The sequence below is a fragment of the Magnolia sinica genome, chromosome 19 (genome assembly GCF_029962835.1).
Source record: "Magnolia sinica isolate HGM2019 chromosome 19, MsV1, whole genome shotgun sequence".
In the NCBI taxonomy this organism is placed as follows: Eukaryota; Viridiplantae; Streptophyta; class Magnoliopsida; order Magnoliales; family Magnoliaceae; genus Magnolia; species Magnolia sinica.
In genome coordinates, this window is record NC_080591.1 from 28390803 (window position 1) to 28405236 (window position 14434).

At 39.9% G+C, this 14434-nt stretch overlaps 1 protein-coding gene across 7 annotated transcripts in view; it reads left to right on the forward strand.

The window, feature by feature from the left end:
* Positions 1-290: 290 nt before the first annotated feature.
* The window catches only part of LOC131234503 (uncharacterized), a 56090-nt gene continuing 41946 nt past the window's right edge, over positions 291-14434 (forward strand). For 2 of the 7 annotated variants that reach the window (XR_009165730.1, XR_009165729.1), the window contains exons 1-4: positions 291-1132; positions 1581-1707; positions 3612-3652; positions 7299-7392. Coding sequence is in view for 5 of the 7 variants with exons in the window: in XM_058231436.1 (XP_058087419.1) it covers positions 549-1132; positions 1581-1707; positions 3612-3652; positions 7299-7392 (846 nt within the window). In the remaining 2 variants the exon portion in view is untranslated. The remainder of the gene's footprint in view (positions 1133-1580; positions 1708-3611; positions 3653-7298; positions 7393-14434) is intronic. The other 5 variants (XM_058231436.1, XM_058231434.1, XM_058231435.1 and 2 more) reach the window with 5 other exon arrangements.

Here is a 14434-nt window from a genome sequence, read left to right on the forward strand (position 1 = left end):
ACCGTGATGTAAGTGTTTTATCCACACCGTTCGTTCAACGCTTTTCTCATATCATTTTAAGGCATCTTCTTAAAAATGAAGCAGGTCCACATATCCAGTGGACCACACCAAAGGAGTCTGCAGTGAAAATGACACCCACAGGTGAAACCTTTCTAAGGGCCACCTTGATGTTTTTTTTTACCATCCAACCTATTCAGGAGGTCACGTAAACGTGGATGGGGTGAAAAAACTTGATCCGAAACTTCTCCGGCTCTCAAGAAGTTTTTAAACGGTGGACGTTCAATCCCCACTTTGTGGTCCACTTAAGCTCTGTAGCTGCCTAATTGCTTAGCTAATACTTTAAAGTGATATGAGAAAAGCGATGAACGGCGTGGATAAAACACTTACATCACGGTGGGCCCCACGGAGCGCTGCCCGGACGGATTACTGTCCGGGCGGGGGTAGGACGCAATCCGCGTCAAAAAAACACTACCGGTTCGCAGAGGGAGAGGGAGAGAGCGGCAGCAGCTGGAGAGAGAGAGAGAGAGAGAGAGAGAGAGAGAGCTGAAATGGGGAGAAGAGGAAGGAAGAGAGGGACGGGGATCGGAACGGCTAGAGGTCGTGGCCATGGATTGAATAGACAGCTGCCGCTGGCGCTGGTGCCGGTGCCGGTGTCCATTGTAGAGGCTGGGGAAGGAGAGATGCCGGTGCCGGTGTCCATTATAGAGGCCGTTGAAGGAGAGATGGCGGTGCCGGTCTCCATTATAGAGGTCGAGGAAGGAGAGAATTCCGATGATTCTGCATCAGAGAGAACTGGTGCGGGAAGGGGAAGGAAGAGAGGTACGGTGGCTGGAACGGCAAGAGGCCTCAGCCGCGGTCGTGGCCGTGGCCGTGGTCGTGGCCATGGCCGTGGATCAAATACAAAGCTGCCGCTGGCGCTGGTGCCCGTTACCGAGGCTGATGAAGGAGAGAATTCTAATGGTTTTGCTTCGGAAAGATGTGGTGATGGAGTTACGGTCTCGACTTTTGATTACTCGGTTGAAAATCACTTCCGCAATATCGAATCGATCTCATCCCTCTGTGGATTGGATGGTGATGATAGCTGTGGAAAAGACGAGATCCATCGGTTCTCATCGACCATCACTTTCTTAGTGTGAGTTCCCAATTTCTCTTCTTTTATATTTCTATATAGTTGTTTAGGTTGGAACTCTAATATATGCATGAGCACTTAAATTGGGCATTTGACACGCATTCATCTGGTGGGTTCTGCCATGTATGGACTGATTTCCGCAAACTACGCAGATGAGACTACCGTGCTGATCCAACTGTTGGATCGTTGTCTGTTTGATGGAGATGGTTGCCAATGTTGTTTTCTATATCTTTCATTTGCAGTCCAATGATCCAACAGTTAAGATTGCTCAGTTAGTGAGATGTTTTCAACTTTGGCCAACCCACTCTGGACCTGCTCACTGGGTGGTCCAGATCATGGAGTGCTCTGCCACATGTCCTTTTTTTTTTTTTTTTTTTTTTTAGCGTGTGCTCACAATAAGGAGCACCATTGCATGGTGCATGGAGTATGACACAATGGTTTGTGTATGCAGAGAATGGAAGCATTTTTATTATAAACCGAAAAGCATTAGGTTTGCTTATGAAACTGGAATCCCGCAAGTAAAAGAGGTTCTTAATGGGATAAGCTTACCTCAGTTTTCCTCTGCAACAGTTCCTAAGGTGTGTTTTATTCAGCTTGTTTGTGTGTATTTAGATGACTATCTGTATGAGGTGTGCTAAATCCGACCATTGTATGAGGCATACCATTTGCATGCTGTCCACATGTGTCAGACTGCCAGTATGGAAGTATGATATTTTCATATGGTGGGATCCAAGACGTCCATTAGCTGGGTTCGACTATGTAGATGCCTTGGCAGATAACAGGCCGCTTCACGATTAGGTGGACTGTAAATGTAATGTTAGAAAAAGGAGGATGTCTTTGAACAACTTGGCCATTTTTTTTTTTCATACATGATACATCCATTTTCTTTGTAAACTGTGGCCCACTTGGGGACTGGACGACCTTATTCTTGGGCCAGGGCATCTAAATGGATGGCTTGGATCTCATACACATATTTCATGGGGGCAAAGGTGTTGTGTTGCATGGATAAGTAGATGGGCGGCCTTATACACACATGCAGTATGGCATAACAAAACTCCTATTTTTTGTGTTACGTTTTTTTTCCCCTTTAACCAAGGTATTAAAATTCCCATCACACCTGATATGATGTTCTGGGGTCATTACTGTTGTGGGTAATTGCTATTATAATGAGCATTCTAGAAGAAAGTAGAAGACATAAGGCAAAAAGAGGAAAAACTGATTGTTATATTGGCTGTCATGATAATATGCTGTTTTTCATTCTATAAATGCTGCTATTTGAAAAGTGGTTGCTCTTTAAAGGAAGAACGGCTTCACACTAATGTTGCATATAGAGCTGTACGCGAACCGAGTTAGCTCGGTTAACTTGCTCGACTTGACTCGGCTCGAAACTGGGTTTGAGCTGAGTCGAGTTGATCTTTTGAGCTCGAAAAAAATTTCGAGCTGAGTCTGAGCTAGACCGAGCTCGACTTGAATCGGCTCGGAACTTGACTCGGTTCGAATCGATTCGACTTGGATCAGGTTCACTTAATATAAATATTTTATAAGTATTTATATGTTTATATATATATATATATATATATATTAAAAACCTTAAAACCTAAACTTGAACTTGAACTCGAACTTGGCTCGAAAGATCGAGCTCAAGCTCGGCTCGAGCTGGCCAGTTAAGCTCGAGGATTGAGCCAAGCCGAGTTCGAGCTGGGTTAGCCTACTGGCCTAGCCGAGCCGAGCTAGGCCAAGCTTGACTTGGTTCGACTCGTGTACAGCTCTAGTTGCATAGTAGGTTATAAAGGACATCTCTGCAGTTTTTTCCTTAAAAAATTATTTTCCTTTTCGGAGTTCATTTTTCTTCATTTGTTTATTATCTCTTTGGACATCCAATTTAAAAGCCTTTACCATTACATGATAGTTATGGCTGTTATAACAGTTAAATTTGAAGAAAATAAAACTTAGAAAAGTCGGCAAAATATACAATATCTGTTTTACATCAACCATTCCAATTTCTTCCATTAATGACCATTAATAAGATGGGTGTTTTTGAAGAAATGGCCGCTATAGCAGTTTCTACAACCATGCTTTTAACTTAAGCTACATTCGGATGTGCAGTTGATTTAAATTAAATTCCAACAAGTAAGATATCCAAAATTGGATTACTCCCACTTTATTTAGTGAGTGATATGTTCCAAGTTGCAATTACATTTATTTTAAGTTGGACATGAAACAAAAACAATTGCAGCAATATTGAGAGAAAACTGCATCTATAATCAGAAAATTGTTGCGATTGTTTATTTCCACTCTGTTGCATCTTATTATCTTAGTTGAAGTTTGTATGTCCAACCTTATTGTAGTTTTGCTTTGAAGAAAACTATGCTTACATTGCAGTGTTTTAAATATTTTTTTTCCTTTTCCTTTTTTGAAGTTGGATGTTGTATCATGGATACCATTTCTCATTTTGGTTATTGGATTGGCATTATGAATGCAGATGGAAGGACAATCCAGTAATACAAGATTCGTGAATTCCCAGTATGTTTGTTATCCTTGGGTTTTCATATTGCTTTATGGGAAGCTGTGCAAGCATTAAAATTAATTTACAAGATCCATGTTTGTAGTTTAAACTTTCTTGAAGAATTTGATTGTTTTGAGAGCTTATGTAATCATCCCTAGAGATTTTTTGCTATTTTTTCACTTGATTTTGCAATTGATGTGGTCTACTGTCATACAAGTTAACTAGATGGTACTTTTGCATGTATTGTTTTATCTGGGAATTTATAAGTCATAGAGAATCTGGGTGTGCGTGTGTATGTCAGAGTCTATCTTTATCAGTAGAAAAAAAGTGGTAGGTGGCTCTGTCCTTCTCTAGAGCCACTCCCTATTAGAACATATCTCTCAGGAAGATTGGAACTATGCCCAACAGTGGTGGCTTGCAACCATCTTCTCCTTTGATGTAGCTGTAAACAGATTCTAAGGGTAGAGAATCTTTCCCAGGACTTACACAATTTGTTATTCAAAATCAGCATCTAGCCTGGGCAAGAATTAAAAAATTCATTGTTCTTCAGTTTGTTTTTTGATCTCCTCTGGAGTACTCATAGCTGGCTGCCAGTGGTCTAGTACCTCCCACTTCTGTTGCATTACTGTGGAGTAGACCTCAATTGATCCCCTCGTGTCATATTCGTCATTTCACGGTGCAATTGGTACACATGTGCCATGTCCTTTCTTTGAGAGTATGTGTTGTCTACAATCCCAAATCTCTATCACAGTCTTTAGGAATAACAATCCATGGCTAATAAGATTGTTGATATTTGTCAAGGGGAGGCAGATTTTTTACGGAGTTCTAAAAATTGCTAAAAAGCATCTAAATGTGAGGTTTAGGGCCAATATCTTTGGAGCTATATGTAAAGAATATTTGTGAAAGAATTTAATCATGTTGATTGGTGATTCCTTGTTAGTATGCTTGGGAGATTGGGGTTTGAGGTGAAATGTATGAAGGCTTTCATTTCTTTGACACTTAGTCGCCAAGGATTGGTCTCTGATTGAACCCTTTGGTTGCTTTTTAGTGGGTCAGTGGCAAATTTTGGGCTAATGAAGGACTTAGGGTTGGTACTTTGGATACCTACCAACTTTGATTTGTTTCTCTTTTTCTTTGTCTTTTTTATTTTTATTTTTATTTTTATTTTTTCCAATCGATTCTCACCTTCAATTTATCAAGAACATTATTCTTTTCCATGGTGTTTCTTTAGTGCGTAGACTTTAGAGGAATTGTCAATGCATGTATGGTTGTTCTGAAGCATTGTCTGATCTTGGAAAGGTTGAAAGTATTGGCGTGAAGGAGCGGATCCTAGCTGGTGTCATGGCATTGTTTAGTTTCAAGAAGGATAATGTTTTCCTCTGCTTCCCTGCCCCACTTTTGTGTGAAGCTGGTTATGTTTCTCTATGATTGGTCATTGATCTGAATGAAGTTAGCCTTCGCCCTTGTTGCCAGACCTATGGAGCCTGTTACTTGATGACACTTCAACTGGTGCCATAAGGTGAATATGAGTCTGGCTGGTTTCGGATGCATTTTCATGCTGAGAACAGCTCCCATTTAATTGGAATGTATGTTGACCTGCTGGGAGGACTGGATTACACCAGATATTGAACACCGAGATGGGCCTGCAACATAACTATTTTTGTGGATTCCCTTTATGTGATCAGTAGATCTGGACATGAACTGAGCTAGCTCCGTTAACTCGCTTGGCTTGGTTCGGATAAGCTTGACTTGGCTCGACTCGAAAGCTGGGTTTGGGCTGAGCTGATTTTTTGAGCTTGAAAGAATTTCGAGCCAAGATCGAGCTGGCCCGAGTTCGACTCGGCTCGAAGCTCAGCCTGAACTTGACTCGGCTCGGGTTATAACTTAATTATATAATATTATATTTATGTATGGGAAATGGTTCTATGCGGTCGAACTCATGGGAACTTCCCATGAGGTCGAGCTGCGTGGGCCCCACCGTGATGCGTGTCGAACATCAACACCGTGCATTTGATGGGTCCCCTTTAAATTATGGGATATCCCAAAAATCAGCCGTATACGAAACTTGGTGGACCATACCATCTAAAATCATGTGAAGACATGAAATCACTTGGTGGGGTCCACCTAAAATTTGTATGCGTCTGAAACTTGGTCTGACCCCTCATCCAAGTGGGACACACATAATGGATGGGCTGGATTTGTGAACCACATCTCGGTGGAACCAACAAATGATTATGAATGTTTTAATGGGAGGGTAACCCCTCTCAACTTTTGTATGTGGTGTGGCCCACCCAAGTCATGGATTGACTTGATTTTTAAGCTTGTGGCCCACCATGGGATGGTGCATCTGACTGATGGGGTAGATGTCCGACACGCATCACGGTGGGACCCACACAGCTCAACCTCATGGGAAGTTCCCATGAGCTCGACCGCATAGAACCATTTCCCTTTATGTATATATATAACTTAATATATTATATTTTATATTATATATAATATAAAAAAGGGCCGTCCATATAAAAACTAAAAAGAAAACTATCGACTTGAAAGCTTGAACTCGAACTCGGCTCAAAAGCTCGAGCTGACCCGAGCTGCTGGCTGAACCAAGCCAAGCTGGCCAGTCAGGCTCGAGGACCGGGCCAAACCGAACTCGAGCTGGGATAGACTGCTGGCTGAGCTGAGCCGTGCCAAGCTCGACTCGGTTTGGCTCGTGTACAGCTCTAGCGATCAGATAGGCTAATGGCAAGCTGCAACTGTTGTGTCAGTCATGTTCATTGGGAGTCTTCCAGGGACTAATTTTCTGATGGTCCAAAAGAAGAAGAAGAAGAAGAAGAAAGTAAACTTGTCATATGGTCTCCACATATGATGTGTTATTTGGTAGCTCTTCCACCATCAGCGGGCATCAGCTCTCATTTTGGTTGCCCTTGTTTTTCGTTTTTGACTCTTGCATATTTAAGAATTTCTAGCAAACTTTACTTGGAAGAGATGCACCCAATGTCATAATCTCTAGTAGGGGCTGTCAGGTCCGCAGAAAGTTGTAGAGCTTTTGCTGAGCAATCATGAAGTTCTTGTTTTGAATCTTGTGATTAGTGAAACACAATTCATAGAGCTGATTCCACCTAGTTGGGACTTGGGAGTTGGGACAAGGCTTTGGTGATTCTGATTAATGAATTTCATCTCTACAATAATGAAATGAGAGGAAAGCACTATGAGAGTCTCATTGAATCCCCATCTTTCAAAAAACAAAACAAAAAAAGGATTTTCTTTGAAGACCCAACACTTTTTTTGCAGCATTTGTACATTTCTTTAACATAAGAGGTTTGCCCTATGCCAACAGACATAAAACATTAATACAATTTACAATTGCTGTTTGTTTCTTTCGTTTGTGACACTTGCCTTGTTATATTCATCAGGATAGGAACAGATATCCTTCTAGGGTTTTACAACTGTTTGGTGTTTAGCTGTTTTTTCTCTTAATTGTTATTTTTTTAATGGAGGAATGTTCATTTGTGCCATGCTTTTGATCATTCTTGTTATACTCTAGCTGTTCACTCTATCATGATGTGTCTACACTGGAATCCTTTTTGTTGTCTCCGCCCTTTATTCACCTCCCTTCATTATCCTCTTCATGTTTTGTTTGTCACTCATATGATCTTGTTGCAGAAAAGATTTTGTCTTGCACGTTGGTGGGCATATTTGGGCATTGGATTGGTGTCCTAGACTTCTCCAACGGCCTGACTGTCATATTAAATGCGAGGTACTTCCAAATTTCAAACCGGGAACTGTTATTTATTCAATTCAATGATGCATTTTCAATACCAATTCTTCAGCCTTAAATGGATAACTATTTTTAGCAATAAAGAAATTCTGAATATTGTGTTGTTTGCAGTTTTTTAGTCAGTTTTCCCAGACTGTTCATGATTCTACCTGCTTTTGATGTGGATACTAATGCCTTTTGTACTAATCTATTTAATTAGTAACTTTTTTCTTATGGTTCTTGCATTCATCATGTGATCACTGTTCCTTGAGGCTGAATGACGAAATAAAAAGCAAATCAATCAGATAGAGGTAGGTCAATTATAACTGATGTAAGTGAACTCTATAGTTGCTGGTATAAGTGTGTTGCTGACAACAAGCTATATGAGAATGGCACAGAAAACCAGCAACTTGAAGCAGTAAATAATCCGGCATCACATCGAGTGGTACCTCCGAGAGTAGATCTGGAAGATGTGATGGGGGAAAAAGAGGAAAAGGAAAAAGAGGGGGAATATGGAGGAAAAAAAAACCTGTCAGTGAAGGCTTCCAAAGCAATATACAACAAAACATCATACAATGAACTTCATAATCATATGCATGCTTCATTTAGGTGTTAGTTTGTTGACACAATAAAAGAAATGAAGAAGAGAACAAAGAGAGAAAAGAGAAGTCGTGAAGGATACTCTTATGTGTGTATTAGGGCTGCAATCCCCTACACACCTAATCCCCTACACACCTTTTATTATAACACTAGAGAGACAAAAACATGCTTCACAGGAGTACCTAACACTATGTACATGCACACACCAAAAAGCACATAAAAATACATTGCTGTAAATACATCACTTGCACTCTCTATACTTCCCCCTCAAGTTGGAAGCATAGATATTGATTATGCCCAACCTGCCAGTGATATGAAAAAGAGCATCCTGACTGAGAGACTTGGTAAGAACATCGGCCAACTGTTCTCCGGAGGGAATAAAAGGAGTCAAAATTTCCTTGTTAGCAACTTTTTCTCGACTAAAATGACAATCAATCTCAATGTGTTTCGTGTGCTCATGGAATACCGGATTGCTGGCAATGTGAATGGTAGTTTGATTGTCACAATGCAAAGGAATGTGACTCGAAGGATTATAACCAAGTTCCTGTAAGAGGGTTCCAAGCCAAATAAATTCACATGTTGTTTGAGCCATTGCCCGATACTTAGCCTCGACAGAAGATCGTGCCACGACAAACTATTTCTTGCTCTTCCAAGTGACAAGGTTGCCACCTACAAACATACAGTACCCGGATGTAGACTGTCGATCATGTAAACTTCTAGCACAATTGGCATTGGAGTAACTAGATAGATGAAGGTGGCCATGCTGTTGAAAAGGTAAACCTTTGCTTGGGGAAGATTTGAGATACTGAAGGATACGTTACACTGTAGTTAGATGTGTGGCATGAGTACCATGCGTGAATTAACTCATAACCCCCGCAAGGCCACAACATACGAAATATCCAGCCGAGTAATAGTGAGATAGGTAAGTTGGCTAACTAACCGTCGATATGTCCTAGGATCAGAGATGAGCTCACCATCATCAGGACTAATTTTGTAAGTAGTATCCATAGGCATGGTGGTAGGCTTACATCCTATCATCCCAGTCTTAGAGAGAAGATCAATTGCATATTTCCTTTGGGAGAGCACAACTTCAAATTTAAACCGAGCAACTTCAATGCCTATAAAATTCCGAAGAGTCCCAAGATCTTTCATCTCAAATCGAGTCTTGAGAAAAGATTTAATTTGCACCATTCCTTTAATATTATCGTCTAACAACACTATGTAATCCATATAGACAATCAGTACCATAATCCCTGTGGCGATGACAGATGAATAGGGTGTGATCGGCATGGCTGTGAACAAATCCAAAATCTAGAAGAGTAAAATTGAATTTATCAAACCAGGCACGTGGGGACTGCTTGCGACCGTAAATGGATTTCTTCAGGCGACAAACAAAGCGTGAGTTAGGAGGTATAGAAAAACCTAGGGGCTAATCTATATAAATCTCCTCTGCAAGATCACCATGTAAGAATGTATTCTTCACGTAGAGTTGAAATAGGAGCCAAGACAAATTGACAGCCAATGAGATAACCACACGAATAGAGTTATGCTTGGTCATATGAGGATGTCTCAAAGTAGTCTACGCCATATGTTTGAGTATAACCTTTTGCAACTATACCATGCCTTATAGCAATCAATATAACCATCAGGAAGATACTTGATGGTATCGGTGTTCGAAATATCAATATCGCTACAAGTTTCACTGGCCGGTGATGCGGAAACAATATCAATATCACCGATAATATCGCTGATAACCGGAAATATGGGAAAACATGAGAAAACGATAGAATATTTAGTGAAACTTCAAGAGATGCTAAAATACATATATTTACGTAGTTAGGAATAAAGAAGTTTGCAAAAAGAATGTATGCACAATGAGTTTCCATTTAATGGGGGCTTAAAAGCATGTGTAGTTCTAAGAAACAGACTAACCATCTAGTCATCCATCCCATCTAACCATCCAATCATCCATCCAAACATCCATCGATATTGCAGAATATCAGCAACTCATGAGATTTTGCCAAAAATCATCAACAACTAGAAAGGAAACGAAAGATTGTGGTCTTGATATCGTGCATGTTGCGATAACAATAATATTGAAATATTATCAATTTAGCAACGACAAATTGAAAACTGCATACAACAATGTGCTCATAAAAAATGGAATAGATTTTTTTTTTTTTAATAAATAAACTTTCTATGATATCTCTATGTTAGCAATATTATTGAAATATCGTCAATACACTTGTGATGCAAGTGTTAGCTAGCATTTACACAGTCAAAAATATTGACAATATCGATACATTAACAATATAAGTGACACCTAGAATTTACACAACTGAAAATATTGGAGATATCGATATGTTGGCGATACATTGTTGATGACTAGAATTTCTAATACTACCGGTATTATCGGTATCGCTACCAGTGTTATCGGTATCACCAAGCTGGAGATAACGATAATATCGGAGATAATTCAAACAATGGATGGTATAAACCCATCGACGTCCAACTGTCCCTTTGCTTTCAGTTAAGGGAATTAACTCCCAAGTATTGTACTTCTCCAATGCCTGCATTTCATCCATCATAGCCTTAATCTAGTCAGAACTACTCATAGCTTCCTTCAAGTTACGCGGGGTAACCAAGGAGGATATGGAAGCTGTAAAAGATTGGAACGAAGGTGAAAGATAATTCTATGAAACAAAATTGCTAATGAGATGCTTAGTGCATGAGCGGGGAGGCTTGCGCAAGGTAATGGGAATCATCAAGAGATAAAGAGCTTATACGTAAACCACCATCAGAAGCGGATAAAATGAGGGGCGGCTGATCAATAGAGGATTTAATTTGTCGATGATACACAAGGATGGGCTTTGAGACAGATGGAGTGGGGGCATCATTAAGACAAGAGATTAGAAGGGGTATAGAGTTAGATTGCACATTCTTCCCCTGACTCAGAAGATTATGTAAAATCCCATTCATTAGAGAAGTAGGAAAGTCTTCAAAGAAGATTACATCGATGGATATATATTCCTTACTGGTTTGAGGGTTGTAACATTCGTACCCCTTTTGCGATCGAAAGTAACCTAAGAAGACGCACTTTGTGGTTTGTGGACTCAACTTGTCATTACTAACATCAAGAATTTGAGCAAAACATATATATCCAAAAACCTTAGGGGGGTAAAGAAAAAAGTTTATTGTGGGTAAAGAAAAGGGTTTATTGTGTGGATGCAATATTTCAAATGAATACTTGTGGGACAATATTCGAGATGGAATGCGATTAATTAGAAATACAACAGTAAGCAAGGCATCATTCCAAAAACGTTTATGAAGATTTATACCAAGTAAGAGGGTACGTGTGGCTTCAAGAAGGTGATAATTCTTTCACTCAGCCACACCATTTTGTTGAGGGGTTCGTGGACATCAAGTACGGGATAAAATACCATAGCCCTGCAAAAAAGACCAAGCATGCGACAGATACTTGCTCCCATTGTTAGAATTTATACCTTTGATAGGACATTGAAATTGGGTAACCATCTGATTATAAAATATCTTAAATATCGCAAATACTTTATGTTTAGACTTTAGAAGATAAACCCATGTCATTCGAGTGCAATTATCATTATAAACCTATGTCATTATTAAACACTTCATACCTTTGATAGGACATTGAAATTGGGCAACCACCTCATTGTAAAATATCTTAAACATGCCAAACACTTCATGTTTAGACTTAGAAGATAAACCCACGTCATTCGAGTGCAATCATCAATAAAGGTAACAAAATATTTATATTTGAAAAGAAAGATAATGATGAGGACATCCGAGCACCAGTCAGAGTATGCCAGAGGAGGAGGAGAGCTCTTGTTTGTTTATGGCTAGGTGATGCTTATGGCTAGGTGATGCATATGTGGGGCCCTGTGGGCCCAATTCGAGTGCCTAGTCCGTTGAAGACCCCACATGCATGATTATGCATCTTTGAATGCCCCACACTAGGAAAATGCATGTGAGTTACTTAGTTGGACCATTCTGACCGTTGGATCATTGTCATTGGACATCTTGATCGTGGGCCATGAAATAGTTTAGTTTATTTAATTGTTTACATGTTTGTTATTTTTTTGGTTTAGCTTATATTTTTGTAGAGTGTAGGGAGTTAGGAACAAATTTTATTTTATTAAGCATCTTTATGTGAAATTTTTCATCTGAGAGCGTCTTTTCGTAAAAAGTCTTTCTTGAGACTATATAAGGTTTTAGCATCCACACCCTAGCCCATTATGGAGCATATGAAATAATTTTTTTCTTTCTCTTTGCTTTAAGATGAAGCAAAATCTCCTGTGAATGGAGGAGTGGTGTGAAGCCATGGAGTGATTCGACTTATCTTCCTTCTTATCCTCTTTAAGGTATTTCTTCTTCTCCATCTCTACATCCCACTTTTTTTTTTTTCTTTATTATTCTTTTAAACTTTCATTATTCTTCTTTTTACAACCCCTTCATCTATCATAGCAATCATCATCAAGCCTTAACCCAACCCAACCCTGACCACACCCCTATATGAACGCACTTGTCTGTCCGTACGACTGTATGGACAGAGCCATTTGGATGTTTGTACGGACAACCCTACCTCCTTGTTTGTTTCTTCTTTTTTCCCCTCTCTCACCCAATTCCATTTCTTCTAACCCTCACCCTAAAAACCCCACATCTAAACCCTTTAAAACACGAACCCTAATTTCCTTAAAATCCCATAATTTTGCAAAAACCCCAAAATTTCCAAAATCCCCAAATCCCAAAACCCTAGTTCTTAAACCCTTTAACAAACCAAGAGATTCCCTTTAGAATTAGATCAATTCCTATGCTAGATGGAAGTCCTACCTTCCATGGGTCCTATCTAATTATGTTTTATAAGATCTAATTGACATGTTGTGATTTAGTCTTGAATTAGAGCATAATTAAATATTGGAATTCATTAAGCTTGTGATTGATTAACATTAGTTTGTGCTTTAAATTGTTCTAGTTAATCCGTTGATGATCTTATTGTATCGTTCTACGCTAGGCCATCTGTCCTGTGTTAGATAACAGGAGCAAGATCCCAAATATCAGAGTGGACTAACTCAAATGGTCTAAGTTTCTTGTCAGATGAACTAGGAGGAAAGACAATGTGATGATGTCTGGAGAACTTACAAGTTTCATAACATAAAGGTTTAGATACAGAAATTGAAGGAAATAAGAGTTTTAATATAGACAAGGATGGGTGCCCTAAGCGGTAATGCCACTTAGACATTGACTCTCTACCTAAGGACAAGGCACTAGTTCCTATCACATGAGCAACATCTAAGAAGTAAATGCCTTCACATTCATGGTCCCCACCAATCATCTGCTTTGTCCGGAGGCCCCAAAACACACAGTGAGAAGTAAAGAATGTTATTGAAAAATTCAAGGATTTCATAAGAGAATTAACAGATAATAAATTAAAGGGAAAATTGCGAACATGTAGAACTAACGACAAATGCATGGAGGAAGAAAGCTTGATGGTACTAGTTCTAGATACATGAGTTTGGTTTCCATCAATAACAGTTGCCAAACGTGATTGACTAGAAGGAAGGTAAGAGCTAAACCGGTGAGGCTTACCGGTCATATGAGAGGTGGCTCTAGAGTCAATGACACAGGAAGAAGGAGAAGACGACACATGGAGAGCAGTACCTGAGTGGGCTACAATGGCTCCGGAAACATTAGGAGTATCATGAACGTAAAGTCACATAAAGGCATCATAGGTCTCGCGGGAGACGAGGACAATATCACCTAAAGGAGACCCTTTGAGGCACTCTAGGAGTGAGCTGTAAAATTGGGTTGGAACCAATGGATGCGCTATTAGCTAAAGATGCAATTGCTCAGGATGGACGGCCAATAAGGTCCCAACATCGATTAACAGAATGGTCTGTGCCCCCAAAATGTATACAACTGCGAAATGCATCACGTCCACGACCACTTTGGCCGCGATTGCGACCACATCCACCATGTTCAATAGCATGGCCCCAACCTTGATTGCTAGATCCAAAATCATGTCTATGCCTTTGTGCACCCCAGCCCGGGGCTCTCAATGTAGGGCTATAAGCAGACTTGTCAACAACTGTTTATGCATATCCATTAGATGATACAAGAGTAGAAGAGGTTGAGGTTGTAACATGCTGAATCATAACATAAATCACAGTTAGAGGAGGAAGTGGATCCATCACAACAATCTGCTCACAAACACCTTTATGCTCAAAGTTAAGGTCGGAAAGGAACTGCATGCTTTGGGTTTCTTTCTGTTGCTTCTAAACAAGATCATAATGTTTCTTACACTCGGACGGAAGATGATGATAGAGGTCTAACTCATCTCACATACCCCGAAGAACAGAAAAATACTCCTTTAGAGATCTAGAATCCTGTTGGAACCTGCCGATATCTA